Source organism: Corvus cornix, chromosome 1 (assembly GCF_000738735.6).
Source record: "Corvus cornix cornix isolate S_Up_H32 chromosome 1, ASM73873v5, whole genome shotgun sequence".
In the NCBI taxonomy this organism is placed as follows: Eukaryota; Metazoa; Chordata; class Aves; order Passeriformes; family Corvidae; genus Corvus; species Corvus cornix.
Window position 1 is genome coordinate 94419395 of NC_046332.1, and position 20462 is coordinate 94439856.

The 20462-nt window shown below is 37.6% G+C and overlaps 1 protein-coding gene across 6 annotated transcripts in view; it reads right to left on the minus strand.

The window, feature by feature from the left end:
• The window catches only part of MYO16 (myosin XVI), a 368841-nt gene that overhangs the window by 227681 nt on the left and 120698 nt on the right, over positions 1-20462 (minus strand). For all 6 annotated transcript variants that reach the window (XM_010394347.4, XM_039550108.1, XM_039550096.1 and 3 more), the window contains exons 3-4: positions 15866-15936; positions 12212-12355 (exon numbers count right to left, since the gene is read on the minus strand). In XM_010394347.4, coding sequence (XP_010392649.3) covers positions 12212-12355; positions 15866-15936 — 215 coding nt within the window. The remainder of the gene's footprint in view (positions 1-12211; positions 12356-15865; positions 15937-20462) is intronic.

Below are 20462 nucleotides of genomic sequence, written 5' to 3' on the forward strand. Positions count from 1 at the left end.
AGGAACACCCTTCTTGCCAATAAATGCAAGTCAGTAATCTTGAAGTATTCACTTTAATTCAACAAATACTTTCCATTTTTTAACAATTGGAAAAATATTATTTACTGTGTTTTAAAAATTCACAGTATATCATAGTTTCTAATAGGAGTAATTTGAAATTAAGGCAAGTCTGATTTGATAAACTTTGATTTCAAACAGCTGAAGATGCAGCTGTTACTCAGAAGTAATACAAAGGCTAGTTTTCTCCTGTGCTTTCATAAACCAGCTTTTATACCTTTTCCAACATCCTTTTAGCCTTTCATCCTTGCAGACAGCAACCACATCTTGCTCAAGCTTATTATCAAAACAGAAAAAATAAAGTACATCCAACTTTCCATTATTTTTCTTTTCATGGCTTTAACTCCTACACTTCACTATCCAACCCAGTTTCATTATTTTATACTGTTCTACACTGAACTGAATTACCTACTTTTTCCACTCATAGTCTATACCAATTATTCTAGATTTGGAAGGTCAATGCTTTTCCTTCACCTTTCCTATTCTAACTGAAAAGTCTTCAAACACATGAGCAAATGTGAGTCTTTTAATGACCTTCATGTCACCTCATTTATTACCTGCACTAAACCTGCACTGTTATAATTTGCCTAAACCAGCTGCTTTCAATACCTAAGCCAGTTTTTCCTGCAGCAGTTTTCTTTTCAACGACTTTACACATCAATCTTTATGGTGGCATATCAAGATAAGCTGTCCTTGAACTTTTGATAAATTGTATCAGTGCTGCATTTTCCCCTACTAGCTCACTCAGAAATTCAAGAATTCATGGAGATTCATTTGATGGCTCTTTTTTCACACGTTCATGCTCCCAAGCCCTTCTAAATTATGCATTACAAACTATGCCATAGTGATATTTCATTCCAGTATTTCTGAAATGAAAACACACAAAAAGCCATATAAGACTGAGAGGGTAGGCTGCTGGTTTGAGTGGTTTGGGGCTTTTTTTAGCATCGGGGGACAGCTCTTATGAAAATAACTAATATATTAAATATTGTAATAAAATAATTTTTACTTTATTAATTAATGGTAAAAAAACTTTTTACTCTGCAGTAATAATAACAACAGCAACAACAAATGGGGTGCCTCACAATTATTTTTAATGAGAAAAATTGGGTTTAATACCTCATCTTTTTAAAAAAATTGGCTTCAATCCTAATGATATGGTGATTCAAGGCCTGGTTCTAAGTTCAGTGTACTTCAATACTTGCTGCCAAAATCCATCACAGCTGGAAAACGTAGCTCACAAAGATATATAGATCCAAACAGAAGAAGTCCATTGCTTGTCATGATTACTAAATTATACTGACTTTCCTATCCCATGTAACAATTAAACAGATGTTTTTATTGAAATTTAGCTAGGAAATTTCCATCTTCCCTGATGTCAGCCACTTGGTCTTGTCAACTAATGAGAAGGTGATGCATTTTAATGTTTAACATAAAATGGTTCAGAACCCACTGAAACTCCAGAAATTTTTAAAAAATGCTAGGAAATTCTGTTTCCAAGGGGTTTTTTTATCTACAAATACAAGAGCTTTTATAGGTGAAATGCATAATTTTCAGCAACAAATTCATATAACAATGGAGAAGCTTCAAAACACCTCTTTTCAAAATGCTCTCCCCACATCATGCTTCTTTTGAAAAGCAGTTACTTTCCTATTCATAGTTAAACCATCACCTTTGCTTTGAAAGGACTAAGTGTGCTTATTTTTACAAAAAATATCTGCTAGATAGCATACCATTCTCCACAACTTTTCATCACAGAAAAGGTCACCAAATCAGGCACCTTTTGTTTTTCATAAAAGAAAAATGCAGAGGGAATCTTTTAAGCCACTTGCCCATTTAGTGAGGGTTAGTTTAGTTAAAACTAAGTAACAAAATACATAAATCCACACAACCAGGCATTCACAAACTGCAACTCATCACAATGCACTGCAAGAGGATGAATGAGTGCCAGCCCCTCTTCAATGTGGAGCACCCCTTCCCTCTGGACACCTTGCCTACTGCTCATAACACAGTTCCCTCTGACCTATGGGTGGAGTAAGGGTGGCTTTAGCTATTAGTAAAGCTTAACTTCTTCCTTATATTTTTTAGATAAAAATAAATAACTACAGAAGTTCTAATAATCCCAATTAATCACCCTGTGCACCTCTTGGGGCATGCATTCACTTGGAAGACCACAGCACTAGACTTCGCATATTCAGATTTTCACATTTCCAAATATTTCTTATATTTGTATAGCTCCTGACAAAACCTGACAGACAGTAAGAATGTACAACTCAACAGGAACTACTAAATAATTTCAAGCAAATATCACCAAAAGATTGTTTTTTAGCACTTCTATTTCCATTCTATAATTATTTCCCTGATTAATCAAGCTCCTTCAACTGGCATATTTCTCATATGTTGGCCTTCTCATACCTTATTGAGGTAATATTCAGGTTTATGAACCAGTCTGCAGTTTCTCTTACAAATACTTCTGAGGCACACAATTAATTACAGATCTAAATGACATTCTCAACTTACTTCCAGAGACTAAACACCTAGCTTTGGGGCCTTGGGGTTTCCTTCCTTGAGAAAGAAAAGCTGGGTTTTTTTTTTCCTTTGATTTCATACTAGTCCATTATGTATTTTGCTTTCAAATATCTGGAAACAGTACTAAAAACAAACAAATAGAACTATTTAAAACGCTTGAAAAACAGTATGTTTGCCCAGTACTTAACTTCTCATTCTGAACAGCATTCTTCCATGAACTTTTCTCCTGTCTATTTTTGGGCTATAGAAATTTAGCTTAGTCTGACTGGCATCAACTATCTACCACATAACTTTACTTGCTATTGTTCACTATGTTATGTTTTTAATATCCTCTCTATGTTACTTTATTGTCTTAAGAACACAATCAGAATAATTATATCCACACCGCCCTCTGAACAGCTGTCATGTGGAAATATACCACTAGAATGGGTCTCCTGAAGCATCACTTTGGTAATGCACGTAACACATAACACATAACCTCATTCAGAAATTTAAGATCAATTTTAAAGCCAGTTAGGGTTTGGGATTGGTTTTTTTTTAATCCCTATTACTCCTGCATGGAATGCTGCTTTCCAACATATCTCCTAACATTAAGAAAGCTTAGTTTAACTTCTGTCTTAAGTTTATTGTTGGACACTTTTGCAATCATTTGCTTTCATGCTAGCAGTAACTTCAGGTTTTAAAAACTTTTTTTACCTCTTCCTCTATTCTGATATATTTAGAGAAATTTTTACAACCTCCCTGTTTTGTTCTTTTTAAGTATAACAAATTATTTTTACTCACTTCTCTTAAGATAAGCTTTTTACTCCCACACTTATCCTTGCAAGATTTCTTGGTACAATTTACCATTCTTGAACATGGCTGTAGATAGCTAACTGCAGGCTGTCATTCCTTGGACAGTGGCAACAACACTCTTCCCTTTCACTTGGAAGCATCTTCATTCCAACAAAACCTAGAATCTGTTTTTCCCCACCTGAAGTTACAGGTTTGCAGCATACAATTGTCTTAAAATTCACTAAAGGTCTGAGATCTTTTCTCTTATTTCCAGCTGGTGGTTCCTGAGCATATCACAGAAATGTCTGTTGCTCAGAGTATGACCTTGTACTTTGTACACTTAAATGTAAAGCCATTTTTATTAAGTCTTCAAAAATACCCTATTATTTCTGCATGATATTGTAATCCTCACCCCAATAGATAAGATACTGCAGCATTGTCTTCAACACATTTCATTATCATACTCCTATTTTTCCTCTCAAGGTTAAGACCGAAAACTCTAAATAAAATAACATCATAGGACCCATTCTAATGAAACCTCAGCAACCCTTGGGCCCATTTCTGTCTTAATAGCTAGGCTGTTGTCATGTTACCAAGTTCTTCACTAACAAGCAGCTTTTCCCTTCTGCAATTTAACTAAGTTTTCCTCAATTCCCTAGCTACTCCATGAGCAACTCACAGAATAATTATGTCAGTGATTCAAGCAGAGGCTGCTTGGCATAATGAATGAATTTCACCTTCTACAAATATCCCCCAGTGGTGGAACATCCCCAGACCATCTTCTTCATAGCACAAAACTATGTTTACTGAAGATCAAAGCCAGATGTTGATTTTTATTATCTTGTCATTCCTTGATCCTCTTTCTCTGGGGAAAAAGAGAATTAGTGTGAAGCTGATCCAAAAAATTCCCCATTTTTGGGCATGTTGTCCATCTCTTAGCATACTTTTCCTGACCTGCTCCAGCCAAAATTGGGGGTGATATTTTTCCAACAGGTCTAACTCTCTTTTACCTCCATGAGTTTTTATTTTCTGGAAATGCTCTGATGCTAAGAACTCCAAAGTATACAGATCTGCTGCTTAATAGCCATGGTCTATGTCCTAAGTGTCATCCCCAACCCCAAATGTTTTCCACCTGGACATAGGAAGGGAGGAAGCTGGGGGGAGGGATGAAAGGAGGCAGAGAGGGAAAGTGTGTGTGTGTGAGAGTGACTTCTAGACATCAAATAAGTATTTACAGACTCTTCAGTCTCAGTTTCTGCGGCTACTTCCCATGTAAAAAGGCTTTGATTTATCCCATGATTTAGCATTCCTTGTACTGTGAACTACAGATTCTATTTCACTGGTTATTTCTCCTGTCAACTGAAGTTCAATGCTATTTCTTTTCTCTTTATATTATCCTCATTTCTTTTCTAGGCTATCTCATTACCTTCATGATAGTTCTCAAAGTCAAATGCTTTGACCATTTTGCTGTATCCACCTAGGTTCCTGTTCTTATCTCTCCTTGGACTACCTTCAGTGCTGCATCACCAGCTAGCTTCATCCCTTTTCCCCAGTCTTTTTGGAGAAAGACTAATATTTCTACAGTTTCCCTCGAGTGTTGCCATCTGGTGTTCAGCAACTCATTAAAAGGCATCACCTAAATTAGTTAATTAGTGGCCTTCATCTAGGTTAGTTCTGTGTTATCCCAGCCAGCAATGATGAAAGGCTGTAAGCCAGTAGTACACACTCTGAAAGTTCCCTCCTACACTTCTCACAGATCCACCAGCCTCTGCAAACTGCGAGTGAATTCAAATAGATACCCACACCTTTCACAGAAAAAACCTGCTATTTAAAGTTTCTTACTACTACTCTAGAAAGACAGAAGAATCATTTTTCTTCCAGGCCACATATCATTTATACTATAAACCGTTAACCACTGTCTCCTCACGACCTCTAACTGCTCTTCATTCTGTCCCCTTCCCTGCTTCCTCTCATATGGACTCAAAGGAGGAAGTCATACTGAGCAAGATTGAGTGGGAGGGCAGAATTGCTTCCTCTGAGGAAGTAATTGCTTCTGGAACTATGAAATAGATCTTTCTTTACGTTCTAAAGATAGTGGTATTTGTATCATTCCTCTCCGCTTGTTAACACAGTCTGAATGCAGTTGTAAAGAACAAGGGCAAAATAACTATGTAACTGCTGTCTGATTACATGACTTTGGATACGTGCCATTATCAACTGTGTGGGGGAGCAGAAGAGAGTTACAGCCCCATAAAGACTTCTTTTCTACTCCCACCAGGAAGTCTGTTCCTGTATATTTTTTCCAGTAAAAATACATCCGCTTTTGGAAAAGGGATTTTATGCCAAAATCAAAAGTGGATTACCCATACAGTGGATGGCGTTATATACCTGACATTGCTCATCTATTGTTGCTGTATATCTAATGAATGATTCTATGGTAACCCCCTTTTGCACACTGCTATGCACAGATTTTTCTAAGTTCTTAAATAGGGGAGAGAAAAAATATGCAGCTTCAATTTTTTTTTTTTTTTTTAATTTGTACTTTTAGCCTTCTACGCCAGATTTGCGTTTTGTGCTTCTATTCTATGTTCCAAAAAGCACATGATAAAACATACTTAATTAGTTAGCAGACAGAAGGTACACTTACTTTTCCTAGTAAGGTCAATAAAAAGAATGTATTAAAATTTTTCTGAGGACGTACTACTGATCTCTGCTTTTCTAGTTAATTAACTGCCACGTTTATCACAGTAAGGCTTTCAGATCTATGAAAGAATAAATAAAGAATAATTCTCTACTGTGCAACTGCTGTACAGTCTCCATCTTCCTAGTTTCATCTAACAATATCTGCACTGAAGATAGTGAAAATGTAACATTCATGTTGCCCACTAAAAGGTACCTCCTTACAATAATAAAATAAAGAGAAGTACACCATAAAAACATATTCTCATCAACTTTCTTTTTCTCTGTTGCTCTCAGCCTTAGGTCAGTGAACATCAGAAGATTTCATGATTCTTTGGGAGTGGGGAGGAGGGAAACAAAACACCCCCCAAACCAAAAAGAAAGATACATTAATAAAGAAAAATCAGTTATCAACTTGTAATGTGTGAGCCAGACTGTACAGCTCCATGATGATTACCTGTGCTATGCTCTGAAATTAAAGTGTTGTAAGCAGCAAGTCATAAAGAAACCTGTGGTTAGCAGCACAGCCATGGTTATCTTGAGAAAAAGAACTAAACGTGGGAGCTCAATAGGACTGTGAACCCTTTAATAAATAGCTAAGCATCATGTTTCAAAAACTGAGAGAAAAGAATGGGTCAGGATCCAGAAAAATATATCATGGAATTGCAGAGACTTGAATCAGAATTTGACCGGTCATATTTTTACAATTTAATTTTCCAATGCTTTTGGAGTGGATGAACTGAGGAGGAGGTGGGGTGGCTAAACTGCTTGGCTTCCTTTGTCTTTTTAATGATCCAGTGCTGATCCTCTAAAACACAGAATTCATGATAATAAATAATGCAGAGTGATCAAAAATTAAAAGAAAATGCAACGTTCTACAAAGTGGTATTTTTATCGATATACCCTACTGCCTTAGTAGCCAATGTTAATATAGAACATTGCAACAGTATCAATGTTTACCCCATGTGTGCAGGTTCTGGCTGGGACTGAGTAATTTTCTTCACAGTAGCCAATGTGGGGCTGTGTTGAAGAGGGTGTTGATAACACAGGGATGTTTTAGCTATTGCTGAGCAGCACTTACACAGAGCCAAGGCCTCTTCTGTTCCTCACCTCACCCCACCAATGCAGGCTGGAGGTGCAAAGGAGCTGGGAGGGGACACAGAAGAGACAGCTGGCCCCAACTGTTCAGAGTGATATCCCACACCATATGGCCTCATGATCAACATATAAAGCTGGGAAAAGAAGGAGGAAGGAGGAGGATGTTCAGAGTGATGGCATTTGTCTTCCTAAGACACCATTACGTGTGATGGAGCCCAGCTTCCCTGGAGATGGCTGAACACCTGCCTGCTGATAGGATGCGGTGAATTATTTTTTCTTTTGCTTTGCTTATGTGTGCAGTTTGTGCTTAACCTATTAAACTTTCTCTCAGCCCACAGGTTTTCTCACTTTCACGCTTCCGATTCTTTCCCCCATCCTGACCTGAGTGGAGTGAACAAGAGACAGTGTGGGGCTGAGCTGTCATGACAAGAAGATAGTTTGAACAGTGCACAGGTCAAGTGAAGGTTACCCACTCTTATGTATCAATTAAAAGTATCTGAAGCTAAAAATTGTCTTTTGTGGAGGAACAATTAGATTGCAGGTGATGGGTACAGGTTTAAAGCTGCAGCCATTTCAAGGGATACTGAGAGGACTAAACACTTGCTACAGCTAACAAAGAGGAAGCAGCATCTAAATACTGGTGCACAGACATTCTGTAACTCTGGTAGCATAGGACAAAGAACACTAGCTACTAAGCTACAAATCTTGGCTAGTGTTTCAATTCAATATAGAACAAGTGCAGGAAATTAATACAAAATAAAATGTTGCAATGCACCCAAAACGATGCAAAAAGACCACACCCAACCGGATGAAACTGCTGACAGAGCATCCAGTCCTGAGCCTTCCAAAGTGAGGAATGACAGAGAAGATACTTCCAATAAATCTGGTTGCTGTTCATACTCTCTTAAGAGATTTCATGTGGGCACAAATGTATACAAGCCTACACACATTTGTTCTTAAATGAAAGGCACTTCAGCATTCTCTTCAACCCGCTACAGGAGTTTTCTTCATACAAAATCCATGAAAAGCAATTCCCTATGCCACAGGGAGAATAGGCAAGGCTGATTCGGTCAAGAAGTGACTGATGAACGTGACCTTTCCTACCTCATCGGCATGTACAGCAGCCAGACCCTATGGATCACTTCTGATCTCTGCAGCTCCTCATGTGCTGCCCCAGGGTAAGTTCCTCACTCACTGACTGTTTAGCAGACACGGGATGGATCTCCTGGCTGTTCAGTTCAGGGCTCCCCCGCCCCTTGCTGACAGCTACAAACTGAGAAGACAAAAATATGTCCCTGGAAAGCTATACCACCTAGGGTAAAGTGTTGGAAATTATGGAAAGAAATAGCTTCAAGCATTTCATTCTGCATCTATTCCAAAAACAGTGCTCACAACCCCAATAGCCCTCTAACAGGGCACGACAGCAGATTACCACATTACAAACAGCTACAGCTCCTCCTAGTTTGTAGTGAACGAGCTTTGATTTTGTCATTGCTATCCACCAGAGCAAAGAAATTGTGAGTTACCACACCTAAGATGATGAATGACAAGTCACTATCTTGTCTCAGACAGAGAAAAATGAAGACCACCAAAAGTGGGGTAAAGTCAGAAACTGGGCATGTTTAAGTAAATCTTCATTGATAGCCTTCTGAGATCTACATATACCATATATATATTTTTTTTTTTTTTTTTTTTTTTTCCTCCTTCAGGAAATGTTTTGAAGTCCTCACTGAGGAAATCTCCACTGGCTTCTGTGACAGTTTTCCAGAAATCAGAATTGAACAACTAAAGGACCATGCTGTTACCTTTTAGGTGGCATATTTAAAACAGAAAATATTGTATTGTCTGGCCTATAAAGTCAGTCCAGAAGAAATATTTATTTTAAAGTAATTCCTGAGGTTACAAGAAGTGTTATTTTTTCTTCCAGTGAAAATCGGTGGCATAATAGAAGCTGACTATAGTTCATACTGGCATTATCGAGGCTCATGCTGCACATTAGATATGGTCCATGAAACACTCTAACCTGAAGGCAAAGTAATTTCTAATGTGAATTGCTCATGCAAAGGCAATTCAGAATTGTGAAAAATAAGTCTCTCCAACCTCAATTTTCATCTTTACTTTGTCAAATATTATTAAAGATAGCATTAATGTCATGGTTCAAAAACTACTGCTTACCTAAGAATATTTCCCTTCCTCTGCCATCTCTTTAAAAATCTTTAAATCTAAAAATTTAAAAATCTTTATTTTGACTCTAGAAGGGAGAGTATAAAGTTATTATTTATCCAGTCAAGGAAATTCTGCCTTTAAATGTGCTGACCACCTAAATTGTGGGCAAATTTATCAGAAGTTATTGCAAATAATATGGACAATTCAAACTTTATCTGCAAAAATACATATGGGTGTACCTCTGCTTATTGAGATTTTAATATATTAGATAACCTATTCACACCAAATTATCAGAGAGTACTTAGAACCTTCACATGAAGGCAACTTGTAACCAACAGGGACTGTCTTGGGGTGACTTTATGGTGTGTATCCCATATCGCTGCCCTCTGCCCAGAAATTAATTCTTGTGCCTTTCCATGCCTTTAAACTGAGCCTGAGAGGGGGAAGGAAAAACTGAGCAAAACTTTTTCAAAGCAGTTTGCAGCTTGTCCAAGGTCACACAGAGAGAGAGACTTTTTTTTCCCAGCCAGCTTTCAACCAGTATTTTTTCAGTTTTTTTTTCTTCTTCTCCGGAGAGAGACTGAGAGTTGAACTTTTTTTTTCCTTCCCTGGAATTTCGGATTTTTCCCTTTTTCCGTGGATTGCTTTAATATCAGAGCACATCAGGAGGACTTTCCACTGGGCACAGAGGGCCTGGCCCTGGGCCAAGCCCCAGCTCTGAGGAGACCAAAGGGAGGACTCTAACACTTTCCCAGGTTTTTTCTTCACAGCAGAAGATTTTATTATTTAGCATTATATCCTTTTCCTGTGTGTTTGTTAAACAAATAGTTTTTGTCTCTTTCACTTTCCTTCGAGGAGAATTTTTTTTTCCCTGAACCTGGTGGGGGGAGGGGTGGTTGTGCCTTCTCGCAGAGGATATATTTCTAAATTTGACCAAACCGGAACAGGGACCAAATCAAATAACACTCAAATGATGGGCAATGGAAAATTATTTTTGATATAACCCTGTATAGAAATACTTGAGGTTTAATAAGATCGAGCTTCTTGCAAAAACAAGACGAAAATTTTATGAGTGTCCTCTATAACCTCAACTACTCATATTAATGACAACAACAGCACTGCATTCAGAACTTCTGAAAATTCCCCCTATTACAAGAGTTTCCCATAGTACAGGAGTTTGTATAAATGAACTGTTCATTTATATATAGAAAGGATACACAGGCTTCAGAGGGATCTACATTGGACAGATCAAGGTAATACAAGAGATAAAACATTACCGGAAATTTTATCCTTTGTTTGCAAAGAGTAATGACAATGTTTAAAATCAGGTGTCTGGTTTTATTTGTTGTTTTGGTTTTGTTTTTTTGGTTTTTTAACTGTACAGGTTGCCCCGTGAGTCTGGAGTTTCCGTCCTTGAAGATTTGGTCCTGGGCAAACTCTTGTCTGAGCAGATGGAATGGACTAAATAATCTCCCACAGAGATTTCATGAAAGGTATTATCAAGGATACAGTCTAAAAGTATTTCTCCCTTTCCTTTACTGGTAACATTGAAATACAATGATAAGATATGCTGACCTTGGAATGACCTATTTAAAACATGAAAATTTAAAAATGATACAAAAATACTAAAAAATTTTAAGTCAGACTGTGAACTGCTTCTGCACTAGTTTTAAAGAGCAATATTACGTGGACTGAGAGAAACAGCTGCATTAACATCTTTGCATAAAACTAGAGGTTCGTGCTCCTAAGAATGGAAGCACAAAACAGAACCAGAGAATCATTTAGGTTGGAAAGGACATTTAAGATCATCGAGTCCAACCATTAACTCAGCATTGCCAAGTCCACCACTAAACCATGGCCCTATCTGTCACATCTACACACCTTTTAAATACTTCCAGGGATGTTGACTCTGCCATTTCTATGGACCGCCTATTCCAATGCTGACTACTCTTTCAGCACAGAAAGCTTTCCCTAATATCACATCTAAACATCCCCTGGTTCGACTTGAAGCCATTTCCTCTTGTCCTCTTGCTTGCTATCTGGCAGGAGGGGCCAACCCCTGCCTTGCTGCAACCTCCTTTCAGGTTTTCTCTGAGCCTTTTCTTCTCTGTCCTAAACAATCCCAGCTCCTTCAGCTGCTTTTCATAGGACTTGTGGTCCAGATCCTTCCTCAGCTCTGCTGCCTTTCCCTGGACTTGCTCCAGATCCTCAATAGCTTTCTTGTAGTGAGGGGCCCTAACCTAAACACACAATTTGAGGTGCGGCCTCACCAATGCTGAGTACAGGGCGACAATCACTGCCCTGGTCCTACTGGCCACACTATTGCTGACACAGGCCAGGATGCCACTGGCCTTCTTGGCCACCTGGGCACACTACTCTTCTCTACAGAGGCTGAATTCCATATCTATTATATATTGGACAAACTCAGCACTAGAAAGTCGAAGTTGTTTATATCAATATTAAATTTGTCTTATTTTGACCATGTCCACAAGCACTTTTTTATGAATACTGAGTATAAGTGAGCCAATATTTCCTTTTCAGAGGAAGATTTTTATAAGATTGTCTGAGAACTCAACTGTTAACAGAAAGTGACAAGGAGAAAAGAAAAGAAATTGTCTGAATATCCCATTTGGTACTGAGTGCTTATCAGCAATATAAGCTCCTGACCACACAGAAGAAATAGGAGATACTTGACATTGATGTTTGCAATTTATTCTCATTGAAGTCCTAAACATGTCTTCTAAAATCCTGAGCACCAAAGCAATGTCAAGAAAAAACCAAACACGATATATGCATTCACTGATATCATTAATAGCAATATGTTGCATTCATACAGCAGTTTCAGACCTGAGGGTGCTACATTCTGTCTCCTTTTCAATCACACAATGCATTGGATTGCTTTACTTACTAATAGCAGTAGCAGGATGATATCAGGATTATCACAGGCACAGGCTACATGCATTGACGTCCAAAAATCCTCATCTTGATGATTTACATTTACTCCTCTGTCAATTAGAATTTCTGCAGCAAATGCATTATCATAGCGAGCACACTAGAAGAAAAAAGAGCAGATTAGGGATGGTGTTTTCCTCAGTGTACAAATAAATTTATTACATACGATTTAAACTGGGAGGATGACGCACTGCAGTTAAGCCGCTGTGTTTGTAGGGAACAACAGCTGAGAAATCTATAGAAATAACTGTGTGGAGATTGCCAGTTCCATGTGCATGATTCACAGACTCCCTTATTTCCTGTATGAAATCTGCTGAATCTACAGTAAGGACGGGGCTTTTTTCTGTTCTATATTGTCATTCCAAATTAGTGCACAGGCATCAGTGCATGATGATCACATCATGAGTAGAGGCATCTAAGTATATGTACACCCACACATACATATGTCCACACATACATGAATTTCTGCCTTCTGTGAAGTTCACGGCAATAATACACCCCTCTTCATACCCCACTTCTATTTCCAACTCACTAACTATACTGATTCCTGTTCAAGCCTCTCTGTCAGATAAATACTGCTCACACTAAGGGTGTTTTTGTGGGGTGGAGGGATGCACATCTGTATGTGTGCATGTTTCTACACCTTGGTCATGCTCACAAATTTTAGTAGAAAAGAAAAAAATGGCCTAGACATTGTTTTGACCTTGCTCCTCTGTCACATTTGTGACTTTTTATGCATAGGTTATGGATAATACCTTAAAAGACAATCAGGGCACCTCAGTTAAGATCCTTAAGACTTACACACAATCTCAGTAACTCTTTAGAGACTTATTTTAATCTGGCATGGAAGCCAGGACACTAAAGGAAGTGAGGAAGAAAGAAAAGTGTGTAATTGGATTTGACTGTGAAGTCAAGATATAGCTGAGATCTTCAGCTGAATGCAGCAGCTGCATGCTCCCCTGCATTCATAAACAGACATAACCCAGAAGATGAATGTTAATTCCATCAGGATAAAAGAAGTTCTGCCCTAAATGATTTCCAGATATACTGACCATTAAATTATAGAACAGAAATTAAGTTCTGATGTATTTCCTTTAACTTACCAGGCAGCTCTAGATATAGTTTTGTTTTGTTGCATCAGTATCATTCATTGTATCAGTACAACTTAAATTGAGCTGTTCTATATTGAAATTTTAACAAATCAGAGGTAAGGCACTTTATATTACAGATCAGCATAATCTAACATTAACCACAATTTCAAGGCATTGTTAAGTAAAAAAAAAAAAAAAAATTCTACAGATGACAGGTATCACTGAGCCATTTTTTGTATTAATAATAGACATAGAGCCTTTTGTGATTAGTTGCAGCTTAGATTTGTTGCTGCTCCTTGATTCCTGCTTAATGGATTTTGTGAAACAACTGGACATGCTCAGTAAAAGTTCCAGAATAAAACTGTTACACACATACTTCGTTATAAGGTCAGGGGTGGGTGACTGCCTGTGTGAATTTATACAGCACCATGGGCTTCCCGCTGAATGGGCAGCTCAGGCAAGTACTCGCTTTTTATTGTACTTTTCCTCCCATGAAACCTAAAGAGAGTTCAGTGAATCTTTTGAAGTTCCCATAGCTTCCCTAGATTCCACTATATTGGGATACTGTTTACAGGGATAAAAGCAGAATCTTTATCAAGTGTCACGTTTGATTTTTTTTAAGAATTATATCACATTTTGGAAGTTAACTGCTATGGAAAAGGAAGAAGGAATTATATAATGAATCAGATTTTCCATTCATTCTGGCATAAAAACATGTTGCTTACAACTGGAAAGAATAAATCTAAACCCCCCTTCTGACAAAGCAGTTTCACAGTGGTAAAACTAACAATTAAGAATATAACACAGGTGCATGCCAAATCACTAGTTTCAACTCTTGCTGGAAAATAAACTTGGCTTATCTGTTTCCCTGTATCATGATTCTTCTCTCCTCTCTGTACTGCTCCCAAATCAAGGTCAAATCCCAATTTCATTGAATTCAGGTTTGCCTCTATCTCCAGTAGGATGAGCATTTTCCTGTAAATGAATTATGAGTACTAACATGTAACTCTGACTAAACTGAGGCAGTAGGTTACACATAGCTCTCTATTGCAAATTTCTTACTGCAGAAATCTTTCCTTCCTTTGGAAGCGTATGGGTGCCTGTGAAGCAGCAGGCACCAGTCGAGAGATACTGATTGTGACAGTGAATTGGGGCGTGATGCAGATCAAGAAACCTAAAATGACACAGTTCAGCTGCAGATTTTATCTGCAGTTAAAAAGTGTGCATCAGCTAAACTAGACAAAGCAACATAAAATCCCTGAAGAATAATTTTTCTTTCTTTTATTTGAAAATGCCTTACACTTATGTCAAATCATCCACACTGAAGATAAAGATTGCCTTCTAGGGCTTTTGGTAGGGGGTAAGATTTGGGATGCCTCTGTTTTGGGAATGCCAAAGTAACATCTCATTTGGATTGCATTTTTAAAGAGCGATTGAGCACCTTTATAGCAGACAAATAGTTGGAGGAGAGAAAAGAGAATTAAAATTTCTCTCTTCCAAATCAGTACTGCACTCTCCCCTTACCTTGGCCTCTATTTCCTAAAGTCCTTGGTAAATAGCGTGGCCATGGAAGATGGAAAATACAGATTGATTCCATAATGGAAATGCTGTATCTTGCAAGAACATGGTCACAGGTGTGCTGGAGTCCAGTAATATTACAGGGGCTCTTTTTCATCAATAAATTGCTCTATTTTGTATACACACTATGAGAAACTCAATCCAAGTGTTCTAAAAGGAAACACTCTGCCAGCAGACTTTTTGTTACTTTGCTTTGTTGCATTTCTTTTAGCCACAGTGTGCAACAAAGTCTTAAAATAGTTTCACATTGAACAGAGAGCCTGTCTGCAACTGAAGCATCACATACCAAAGAAAAGGATCATAAGATGTAGGAATTAATTATGAATTTTGCTACTCGTTTCAGCAATGTCGAAATTCTACTCCTATGGTATTTTCTGTCTGCCTGTCAGTCTTTCCTCCACATGCCCTTACCTCTTGTTTTTATTTTGGTTATTATATACAAATTGTTTTTATTTTATCTTCTTGTTACTTAATCAGAATTGTTATGCAAATAATGATAAACTAAAAGCAAATAATGTGTTAACTATCCACATGTAGGAAACTGGTGCAAAAAAATATGCACAAAAACAAAAGGAAATATGCTAAATCATCGGGGTTTTTCATATAGGAATGGTGAATCTCTGAACCATATAATTTTGTACTTGGAATCAAGCAATATTTCCTTTGTTCTTTCTTACTGCACAGATAATTTATAAATAAAACATTTCATTCTCCTTTGTTAGCTACCACTTCTATGACATGATCCATTCTTTTGTAAGCAATTTGAAAATGACCATTTATTTAAAAAGCATTGCTGGATGCAATCATAGCCATAGCAGAGCTCAGTGTAGTTAAAAAAAATATTGCTAAGCCTTTCTTTTTCATTAATATGCCAAATCTGCTACTCACTATCCCACCATATTTATCCACAGTCACTAACACTAATCTTCAATCCCTCTTACCAGATGGAGCAAGGAGCCTCCTGAGGAAAGAAGCATATGAGGGTCAGCACCATCCTTCAACAGCCGTAGCACTGAAATATCAAAGAAAAGAGGAACAAGAGTTAATATATCTAATATACCAGCAGTATACCTAATTCTGAACTGTTAATAGGCTGATTCTTCATCATCTTCATTAGGGGATTTAATAATATATGCAAACCTCTCCTATAACAGTGCAAAACTATCATGTCAGCATTTGCCATCTCACCTGTTTTAACAGCTAAGCCTGTAAAGCAAAAGACCTTTGGTAATGAGCAGTAAATATGAACAGTATCAAGGACTTTTCAAGTGTATAGGTGATCATGTCAGTTTTGTACATAGGAGAGCAGAGGGGAGAGCTGGAGCAAAGAGCCGTGTCAAGGTCACAATGACCTGATCAGCTGGGAGCAAAATCACAGTTAACTGGTGTTATTTTACTTTGCAAAGTTCCCATGCAATTATTGGATTTTTCAGTAAATACTTGAAACTAGTATTCGTAACTGATATATCTTGAAATTAATCATCATGCCAAAGCTAAATGAGCTGCACTCAATTTAACCTTTCCAGTGCATTGGCAGATCACTGATGCAGTTTAATCTTTAGAACGATATTTGGAGCCAAACTCCACTCCCAGTTACATGTATCAAACCCCTTTGAAATGAAAACAGGCTTATAAGTGCAAGCAAAACCACAACCCTTCACACTGGTGCTCACTCAAGTGTGCAAACTCAGCACTTTTCCCCCATGGTCTTTATTGACTTTATAACCTTTTCACTCTGAATCAAAGCACTGACTAACTCAGGGAAACAGTGTTCATTCCTTGAACAGAACTGCACAGTAGCAATGCCTGACAGTACCAGGGGACTCCACACCAGCATTGCAACCCTGTCTTCATTAAACTGGCATGACAAACCCTTTTAAAAGGCCTCTCTCCATGAGAATAACTGCCAGTAATGTTGCCTGAGTAGGAGCACAGGTGGTTTCTGTCTCCATCATCTGGAAATCTTGAGCTTAATTCCTAGTTAAGATCCTGAATGGACTTGTGCAAAAAACTGCAAAGAAATTTTAAGTTGTGAATACCCCAGAAATGGGTTCCAATGAGATGTCTATCCTACAGGATGGCCAGAGACTATAGAGATGGTCTCAAGGCTCTTCTGTGAATCTGTCAAAAGACTCACGAACACCACCTCTTTCCTATCTATACATTCTCTGTATGTGTTTTTTTTTCTCAAGGAATATATTGCAACTCCATTTTCATTGTACATATAAACTTCTCACAGCATTCAGACACCCACTTAAACTACTTGAAAGGGGTCAGTTTTCTTTTCAAATATTGTCAATTTATGGAAGTGATGTTTTCTGAATGCGCTGAATTATTTTTGACCAGGTGCCCTTGAAAAATTTCTCCTAAGAAAGAATATTTGGTTAAATAGTTGCAAGCCTGTAAAATTAGAGTGAAACACTTGGTATCATCATTACTAAACACATTATATAGCAAAAACACACTGGTATAATGGACAAATATTTACAATAGTTAGGCAAATCCATTTAATCTTTTGCTCTTTTTTAAACTTTGAAAATCAAAGATCAATCAAAAGTACCTTATAAATTCTTACTTTATGAATAGTTCCCTGTTACCTATTTCTCCTCACCAAAGGTTTTGCCTCATTTAATTTACATAACCATAAAACACTTATATATTCTGGCAAATGCCACTTTAAAAGTTACTATTAGAAGTCCCTGTTGTCCCCAGCATATCCACCAAAAGTAGAATTGGAGCATTAGGTAACATAGAATAAAAGAAACTGTACAACATCTGCTAAGCAAGATGAACAGCATAGAACCAGAGTGGGAAGGTACAGAAGTATTTACAAAATTTCACAACTTTGGGAGAAATGGATGAACAAGAAAAAGCAAACCATTCCTTTTATGCTCTCTCAGATCCACAAATCTCATACTGAACACACACTTGTCCTCATCCAGAGAGAGACCATTAAAAATAGAGGTTCAGAACTAAGTTCCTTCCTTTTTTTAATACCTAAATTTCTTACCACATATGGAGGTGCTCTTTCTACCTCAGGTTTAAAGTGAGGAAAGATTTATCATAAATCCTCCTTCCTTAAACAGGCATGCAACTACATCCTTAACTCAAGAGTTAATACTTCCAATGTTCCTATGTTATGCCATTTCTTTAGTAGGGCAGGAAATATTTCCATATCACAGAAGATTTCTTAAGGCTCTGAAAATAATTTCATTCTCCCAATCCCATCAGGATTCCACCTGAAGAAATTAACACTCCAAAGTGTTCCCTTTCCTCCATCCTGTTTTCCAGAGGGAAAAAAAAAAATATGCACACATCTTGTGGCGGCAGGGTAAGCGCATGGTGGGTTGGTGGCAGAAGTCTTACATTGACTAGGACTGATAATGATACAGCATCCTCAGTCTGTGTTTCTACAAGGTGGGATAAGACAGGCAAGGAGTTTCCCAAGGGAGGCTGTTCCCTTCCCCCATTCACAAAGGGACTTACACACCCTTTACATCTGGCTATCTCTGCATGTGGGAACTGACTCTGATGGCATAAAGATAACACCAACAAAAATAAAATGCAGAGTTTCTTGTTGGGTCATTGGGTCTCAATCATTAAGAGCTTTGGGATCACAAAAGCAGCTTTTGGATAGGTCCTTCTAAGTAAAGACACTGGAGGACGACCTTTCTTGGCAGAATCAGGACACATGAGAAGGTCAGTGGGTTGGGAAATTACATTTCTAACAGTATTCCACAAGAATTTCATCTGGAGCCTAAAACAGAAACCAAGAGACAGAAAGAAACTCTGGCTACTCAGGTATAAAAAATATGGGCAATTTATTGGATCTTTTCCTCCCATCAACCCCCCAAAGCTTTGTTCTCACAGAGAAGGTATGCAAAGCAAAGTATTGCCTTTCCAGATCCATTTTGCAGCTCCTTGCAGTTGAAACCAAAAGATGACAGACCATTTCTATTTCCAAGTTTGAAATCCATAAGAATTTGTGGGTTTGCCTTGATTTTTTTTCTCCCAGAAGAAATGCAGACCAAAATTGCAGCATAAAGAATTAATATGTTAACTCTGATCTTCAAGCAGAATATTAAATAATTGCAACCATAAACAAATTATTGAGTCACATACAAAAATATTAGGGAATGTGGATAGAAGATCAGCAGCTTTTTTTTCTTTTTTTTTTGGTCTGGTGTATTTTTCCTCATTATAGCAAGTAGTTTGATCAGTGCTTCAGAAAATTCACATCACACAGACTACCAGGGCAAGATATGCAAACTCTCCTTTCAGTTGGGCAAAAGTCTGTGTCCTGAATGAGGATTATATGCTACATTCCTCTGCATTTAAAAGCAAGTTAAAAAAATTATTCTTTCCTTGAATTTATCCCCTCTGCAAAACACAATAAAAAAAAAGAATATCAAGAAAAGAAGATCACAGAAACAAAATCCCCCTTCCTACTATGCAACTCATTTAGATCATTTACTTAAGACTTCACTAGTCAGTAGGAAAATCTTCACCTTATGTTCATATTTTCCTTTTGATTGAACTACTGCCTAGAAGTAGTTAGATAGTAAATACTAGCTACTGCTAGTAATTTGGGATTAATTGCCCTAATGAGGACAGAAAGTAATACAAAACTCTGTTCAAGAAATGCTATATATCTCTTAATTTGTGCAATTTTAAGGAAGCTTTTGCAAGACTTTCTTTTAAAACTTGTTTTACTTGCAATCTTTCATGTAAGAAAAGTTTACAAGCAAGATGGGACTAAAAAATGACTTAAAGTCAGGAAGCTGACATTTAGCTGAAAAAAACCCCAAAAACCAAGAGTAAAGAACTTTCAGCAAACTCTGAAGCCCTTCCTTTGTGTGTAAAAACAGGTCCATCCATTCTCTGATATCTTTTAGATTTGACACAAAAAAAATACTGACTACTAATAGAATTTCGTACCTAATTTCATATCTAATAAAGGTGTTTCAGAAGCATTGAATTCATTGAAGTCTCATCAGAAAAGAAAAATAATAATCAACAGACCTTTTTACGTATGCTTGATGTTAAAATTTTAACCAAATTATTCCAGAGAGCTGAATACCTTTTCACTTTCCATTGGTTGTATTGACTCGATTCTGACTTATTATATAGCCTGATAATGCAGCACAGTCATTACTGCTGTGCCTGTTACCAGGCACAGGTCTTGTACTAACTTTGCCTGTGGAACTAGGGATGTAAGGCTTTACTTTTTCTGGGCTTGTCTTGGCTTGCTTTGAGCCTTGTTTTAGTTGTTATAGCAACTGGCTGATGACAAGGTGACAATTACCTAACAGTTTTGTTTAGCTTTGTGTGACTGTGGTGTGTATAATGCATTAAGAATTTTGATCCACATGGCAGCACTTACACTGTGCTGTGCTCAACATAATCTGGCTATGCTGGCATATAGAGCTATCCATGACCTTATGTATGCCGCAGAGAAAAGGATCTGAAGTCACAGCAGAGTCTGAAATGTGAATTCAGAGGGCCCAGGGCTATCAGTAACTCCCCAGGGATCTGCTA